This window comes from Thunnus maccoyii, chromosome 14, assembly GCF_910596095.1.
Source record: "Thunnus maccoyii chromosome 14, fThuMac1.1, whole genome shotgun sequence".
NCBI classification, from domain to species: domain Eukaryota; kingdom Metazoa; phylum Chordata; class Actinopteri; order Scombriformes; family Scombridae; genus Thunnus; species Thunnus maccoyii.
In genome coordinates this window covers 15499022-15506442 of record NC_056546.1, presented here as the reverse complement: position 1 = coordinate 15506442, position 7421 = coordinate 15499022, and the positions used below count along the sequence as shown (strand labels likewise).

The window sequence follows — 7421 nt, the reverse complement described above, 5'->3', positions numbered from 1 at the left end:
GAGTGAGGAGAGGGAGGTAGTGCCAGGGAGAGATGTGGCGGGACATGAAGGGTGAAGGAGGGAGGTTTATTTAATGTTCAGCCCATGAGCAAGTGGGACACTATTTTTAAAAAAGTGAGAGGAGGTGTGGAGGTGGAGGTGGCGGTGGCAGCGTGGTGGGGGTTTGAAGATGAAGGGTGGAAGTGCAGGTGAGATCTTTGGCTGTCCGTGGAGAGGAGACAGGAAGAGAGGGTTTGCAGATACCTTACCTTACATTAACCTGCCCACCACACACACACACACACACACACACACACACACACACACACACACACACACACTGCACTCCCTCCCTTTCAGCCCTCTGGCAGTCTTGGACAGAGTAGATACCATTGACCAGTCTAATGGACTATGCCATAAGATCCCCCCCCCCCCCTCCCCCACCACCACCACCACACACACACACACACAACACGGTCCAACCAAAATCACTCCTCTCCCTCAATTTTCAATCTGCCTCTCCTGCAGACTCCGGTCATAACCCGTAAATGTGTTGTGTGGCTCAGAGAAGAGCTTAGGTTCCATTACTGACAGCCCACACAGCTTTATGGCCGTTTAAGCTTCTCGAGTTTGGGTTCCTCCCATTCGGATGTTCCTGTAGACCCCCAGTGTGTCACCTGAACAGATAGAGGAAAAAACACTTATTATGATCATTAATGTCTAGATTACCAAGACAGACTCAGCTCTTATTGCTGCAGCAGCAATAAACAATAATATAGTACAAACAACACAATAGTGTGTCAGTGTGTGTATATCTGCCAGTCTGTATCTAGTCTGTCTGTAAATTAGCATAAATTAACATGTTAGCTGTTTCTTGTAGGTTATTGATTATTATGGGAAGCCTTACACATAAGTCAGCTTTCTAAAAAAAAACAAATAGTGCTCCACATACTTGGAAAAATATATTATTTTTGTGATAATAGTTCATACAGACCATAACAGTAATTAATTAATCAAACTTTTGCCATTTTTTAGTATAAAATGGGCTAAAAGAAAACATGACAAATGATGATGTTCACACGTTTACTTTAATTTTGATATTTTATTCAAATATATTTATTTTGCAGCACATTTAGAGGAAATAATAAAATTTCTATATTATAATATGCATCTAAATTACCAAAATGAATAATGATGTGCACATGTCATGAAGATCTGATGTTTCAAAAGCAGACAGTGCCTGAAATGACATTTTAAGTAAGGAACAGATGTTTTTTAAGCTGAGTATCTTAGATATAAAGTGTGCCATAATATCCATTACTGGTCCTTGGTCCAGTGGCAGCCTTATTGCCATTTCTGAACTTCAAGCACTGTAAAGAGTCTTATAATACAAAATGTTTGTTAAATAGCCATAGAGAAGCCATAATCTTTTAATGTTGTATTTTATAGCTTTACCACGCTCTATCGTTCGTGTGGATATTGTAATATTGCATTTTTACTGGTTATTCATCTGTTAATGTTCCAGTTACTAAGTTTTATACTCTCCCCTTATACTTTTTTTTTGTATTCCCTCACACTGTTAAACACACAGAGAAAGTTTCCCTCTGTGAAGTTTATGTATCTGTGTGATATCTGACTGGATGAAATCTCTTGAGAAGAGCACTTTGAGATGACAAGGTATCCACACTGAGTTTGATAAGAAGAATAAATAAATATCTGAATCAGTAAAACCTGCACAGTAAAGTTTTAATTGGACATGTGAACAATAAAGTTAACTCTTAAGTTGACTATTGAACAAACTTTTGACAGAATTAATTGATGAAAATTAAGATGTATTCATCGAAACATCCTATTTTTTTTGCCCAACAACGTGTATATATATGTGTGTGTGTGTGTGTGTGTGTGTGTGTGTGTGTGTGTGTGTGTGTGTGTGTGTGTGTGTGTGTGTGAGAGAGAGAGAGAGAGAGAGAGAGAGAGAGAGAGAGAGAGAGAGAGAGCCTTGTTGTAATTTTGTAAATATTTACCAACATTTTGGTAGTGTTATTATAAACATGCATGTAAGAGTCTTAGAATCATAATTAACTACACAATTACACTTAAATTAATCTAATTTTAATAAATAATTATATAGATTTTCGTTGATGCCGATGCTTGTATTTATCAGGGTTTGGGACATTTTTGTGCATCTAAACTTCATGACGTCTTCCATGTCTTATTTCTGTCACAAAAATATCATATTTAACGTCACATCTCCTATTGATATTTTAAAATCGAGTTTATTAATGGATAGACTGAGAAAGATGCTCAACTAACCAACTATAAATTAACTTTTCAATGAAAATGACAATGACGTCAAGTTTAAAATATGAAATTAAATACCTACCAGTGCGTGCAAAATGCTTTGTATTCAAAATTTATATCCATCGTGCTGAGTCTTGAATACGAAAATCCTTTTTTTTTCATACAATATAGGCACATTTTACAGTTCCTTTTTAATGCAGCACCTGCAACGCTCTGTGTTCTTTGATTTCTATTTTTTTTCCAGCTTTATCAATTCCTAGTTCATTGGAGCAGGGTTGCTTCCTCTTTTTGTTGTCGCCTAAACCGTTTAGTTTTGGATGATCGGTCAAAGATTCTGACAACCAGCGGGGAGAAGCACGACGCCCAGCCGGGGAGGGAGCGCAGGAGGCCGGACAGATCTACTGGGCTGCATCGGGGAGACGCACCATTAGACAAGGGAGAGCCATGCCTCACAGCGCTGGTCGATCAGGTAAGGATTTGTCCCTCTACCTCATACTAATGTCAATGTTTGTTTGCAGGTATGTTGCCTGCACTGTGTGAGACAAAACTGTGTGGAGGTTGCAGCTCTCTGCTTATGTAGTTATCTGTGTTTGTATTTTATTATATTTTATTGTTCTCATTAAACAAAGCATGGTGCGCTTTTTGTTCCAGATTGTGCAGTAACTTCATATATTTATACTTCGTTTTTTATTATGCATAATGTCAGAAATGTAAGATCAGGAAATTATTATTATTATTATTATTATTATTATTATTATTATTATTATTATTATTATTATTATTATTATTATTATTACATAAATTAATAGTCTATTAAATTCACCTTTATGCTCGGGGCTTTAATTGAAAACATAGATCACAATCTAATTCACCTCTCAATTTTGGGTGTAGATGGGAAGATCAATGGAAAACAGTTGTAATGATCTAATTAATTATGGCAAAATTAAAAGCAAGTACAAAATCAATCTGTGATGGTGTCGAGGATGGAGTCAAATTGATATCCATCTGCTCCCGTTATAAAGCACATGAATAAGCAATCTAAGGACACAGCTGATATCCTGCAGTTTGGCATAGCCTACCCATATGGCTTTTTGGGTGTCAGGAGACACCAAATCATTGTGGGGTATTGCAAGTGACTCCCGATATGATGCTGATGTTTTCACTAATAGGAAAAAAATGGGGGACATGTACACAGGACTGCCGTTTTTCTACGTCTGACGTGCCACGTAATGAAATGAGCTTTTAAATAGAGGCTATCTAATGCAAGAGAGTGAAAGTATTAGGTGTCAGTATTAAGGCCTAACTCACTGACACCTGGATGTCCTCGTTGAGATGATAACCTATTTATTTCTAGATGGAGTTTATACATCTAAGAAGTGCAAATTGAGATTGTTTACATTTTTTTTATAAAAAAAAAAAAAAAGCTCATACAGATGAAAGTAAATGCATTTATCATTAAAATGGCTGCTCGGTAACGTATGGTTTATACACAAATTCTTGTACAGGACGAAAATGAAGTGAACAGGCTTTACACGTTCAAAGTCAAACTGTGAACTTGCAGTGGTTCCCAAACTGGGGGTCAGTGGACATCATGCTCCCTGAAATATATTTCAAGTTTCCACCAAAATAGTTGAAACTGTATTCATTTTATGTCACTCTCCAACCTCAACTATGCATAGCAGGGTTATTATCTTTAAACAGACAATCAAAAATTGAGGTCGATGCTTAAGGGTTCTTGGTTTAAAATGTTTGGAAACCCCCCGCATCGCCTCACACACTCAGAAAAGACACAGCAGGAAGATGAAAAAACAGCAATATCGATTGTTGACGTGAACGTGCGTTACAGGCCACATGTTTCACAAAAAAAAAAGAAAAAAACGGAAGAAAAGGATTTGTTTTATCCTCCGTGGAAATTCCTCATCCACCCCTCCCTCTTTCATTTTTGTCTGTCTTTACAACAGATGTATTATTAGGATGTAATAATAATTATTATTATTATCATATGACACAGACGACAGGCATATTATATATAGCATATTGAGGGGACAATTTAAACTCAGCTGTAATCAATAAAAAAACATTATGTTTAGAAAGCAGGAACGTTTTTTATAATTGTTGCAAGTGTATGAAATGTGTTATATATTATCAACAGTTCTCATTGTGTGTGACAACTGTGCCGACTCTCTTAAATGTCTAATGCAAGCCACAAAACAAAAATCGAAGACAATAATCGCATTAGGTCCTCGGTGGCTCTGATTTTCAAAGGGGTGAAGTCGGGACTAACAGTTTCTTAATTATCACGCCATTTGTTTTGCTGTACTGTGACACGCGGACGTCATCATAGCAGCGCAGAGAGGTACGGGGGGCAAATCGGGTGTTGTGGGGGGAAATAGCAGCAGCTTTAGGGCAAAAGTGCACTGACGTGTGAAATTACAGCCCATGGTGCTACATATTGTACCAGAAGCTCCCTCCCAAAAAAAAAAAAAAAAAAAAAAAGCAGAAACAAAAAGAGGAATCGTCCTCAAACTTGTCCAGAGGGCAGCTGGACGCAACACGGAGTCTTGCCATGAAGTCTACAAAGCCTCTAAATAACAGCTACAGATTTGTCATTATTATTAGCATTATTATTTTTATTTTTATTTTTTATCTTTTATTTTTTATTTTTATACTGCTGTGTCTTTAACAACAAATGAATATTCAAGTAAATAACGGGAGCTTCAGACATTATTTTGGATAACTTTACCACAGTGAAACACTCCACAATGTCCACAAACACTCTGATAATAATATAGAAATATTTTTTAGACTATCATGCTGGAAAAAACTGCAGCTACTTTAGTTGAATAGCAGCCAGCTATAGAAATACAGAAGTTACTATAATGCCATGCTAGAGACATTTAAAATCTATGAATCTTTGATTGAGTGCTTTTTCTCTCTGTTTTCTTTTGGATTGAGTTCTACCGGAAGAGATTAAGAGTGCATAACTCGGCCACAGTAGGTTTACCCACAACCTTTGACCCGGCCAACCCTCAGCAGCAGCAGCAGCAGCAGCAGCAGCCTACCTGCCTGCCTGCCTGAGCACAGGGGGCTGTGTAACCTACTGTAAGAGCGCCATCTACAGAGCGATGCTGCACACAGGCGGTGAGTGGATGATGATGATGATGATCATGATGATGATGATGATGACCTCCTGACTGACTCTCCCCTCTGCAGGCTCACCTTGCACACCTCCTCTCTGACCACACACATGCTAATTTGACTGTCTTTGTCGAGGCATGAAGTACAGAGGCTTTTTTAGTGCTGATAATGTTTTACAATAAATCGGATTCATTCTGAACTCAAAGACATGAAAAGACACGCAGGCCTCTTCGTTAAAAAGTGTTTTTCTGGTCATTTTAAGAGCAGGAAGCTATATAAATACTGCAAAAAACACACAACATTTTCAAAAAGTAGAAGGGATTTTATTGAAAAACTGTGTAATTTGTCTGTTTCATATTTGGAAACATAATTAATTTGTGATATTGGGATTCTACACTTTGAACCAGAGGCTCACAAAGTGGGTTATTGAGGGAAAAGTTGAATTTTATTATTATTTAATACATGGGAATTTTTTTGTATGTTTATGATTTTACGAATAACTTGTTCCAGGCTCATTAATATCACTTTAGAAATTTAGTCCCAATAACAAAAACCTTCCCATGTGCGCATCCCAGTCATCATGTGTTTCTATTTGGAGTCCTTCATATGAAAAGAAGCATCACTTTAAACAACACACACCAGCCTGACAGTGTTTTACCTCTCTTCTACCCCCCTGCCTTTAATTTCCTTGATTCTTCACCCCAAAGTCTCATCATTTCCCATTTCGTCTCCCTCCCCTTCCTGGCTGTCGGATGCAGGGACCTCCTCATTTGAGCTGCAGGTTTTTACGTGGGCGAATCACAAAGTGTTGGAATCTATTGCCTTTGTCTGACAAGTCATCCATCTCTATGCGAGGGGATCTGTGGGATGGAGGTGGGAGGAGGAGGAGGAGGAGGAGGAGGGGAGGGTGGTGGGGGGAGGTGGAGGGGGGGTGATCTGTGGGACTACAGCTTTTAGAAACAGACACACAAGGAGAGGGGTTTCATTCTCAGCCCAAAGCTTCGCTCAGGCACAGCCCATTCCGGAGGAGAGGGGGACACACTGCTCTGTACTTCGCCGTGTCCATGTTGTTGTCATCTCCGCCCCTATCTGATTAAACCACAGAGTCCTCCATCCACGCCGGCAGAGGAGAGGGATTTTTTCGGCCGCAGCGGACCCGTGGAAACTCAGCTATTCTTTTTTTTCTGTTTTCCTCATGATGTCCTTTAAACACAAACTGTGACCCGGTTTGAGCCGATGTTGCTGCGACTGGTGCGCTCTGCACACGCGTGGGTCATGCGCTGCACCTGACAGCCCTTCTGCAGACTTTTGAGTTTAGACTTCAAACAGGAGGAAAACTTAGCATCGCCGCCAGTAAAGCTGTGCTCTGCTGCAGCCTGCGGACTCTTCCCACACGGACTGTTTTACACAAAAATATAAATCCTTGTTGTTGTTTTTTTTTGTTGTTGTTGTTGTTTTTTTCATTGCTTTAAAGCTGCACCACCGAGGCGAAACGGCGACCTCAGTCGATTACCTTTCTTTCCTTTGCTATCCAATGGATATTCACTGCAAAGCAGACCCCTTCTCGGCGATGCACCGTGAGTATACTGAAGTAGTTTGTAGACAACAACAGCTCTGTGTTGTGACTTTTATTCCTGCGGGCTGATTTGCACAGAAAACCAGCAGTAATACATTTAAAATGGCCTTATATACAACCTATGTATTTAATATTTAAGTTCATCACGTGTTATTTTCCAACGTGAAGTACAGCTCTCAAACATTTAACATGTTAGTATTTGTCTACTATTTTTTTCTTTGTAAAAAACATTGGCAAAGTTTTCCCAGAGGAGTCTTTTAAAAATAGATTTAGTAATGTTAATTCTGACTATAGAAATTAAAGTAGGAAGCACATAAACTATTTAGATTAGTGATACATTTTTAAACAAATAATTCTCTGTTTAATTCTTAAAAGCAAATGTGTTATCCAAGTGTTTTGTTTTTATTTTTTTCAGCACTGATTTTTC

At 38.7% G+C, this 7421-nt stretch overlaps 1 protein-coding gene across 5 annotated transcripts in view; it reads left to right on the top strand.

Annotated features, from left to right (window-relative positions):
* Window positions 1-6873: 6873 nt before the first annotated feature.
* Window positions 6874-7421, top strand: part of pax2a (paired box 2a) — a 29618-nt gene continuing 29070 nt past the window's right edge. For all 5 annotated transcript variants that reach the window (XM_042433525.1, XM_042433526.1, XM_042433522.1 and 2 more), the window contains exon 1: window positions 6874-6995. In XM_042433525.1, the coding sequence (XP_042289459.1) occupies window positions 6953-6995 (43 nt within the window). In that variant the 5' untranslated portion in view covers window positions 6874-6952. The remainder of the gene's footprint in view (window positions 6996-7421) is intronic.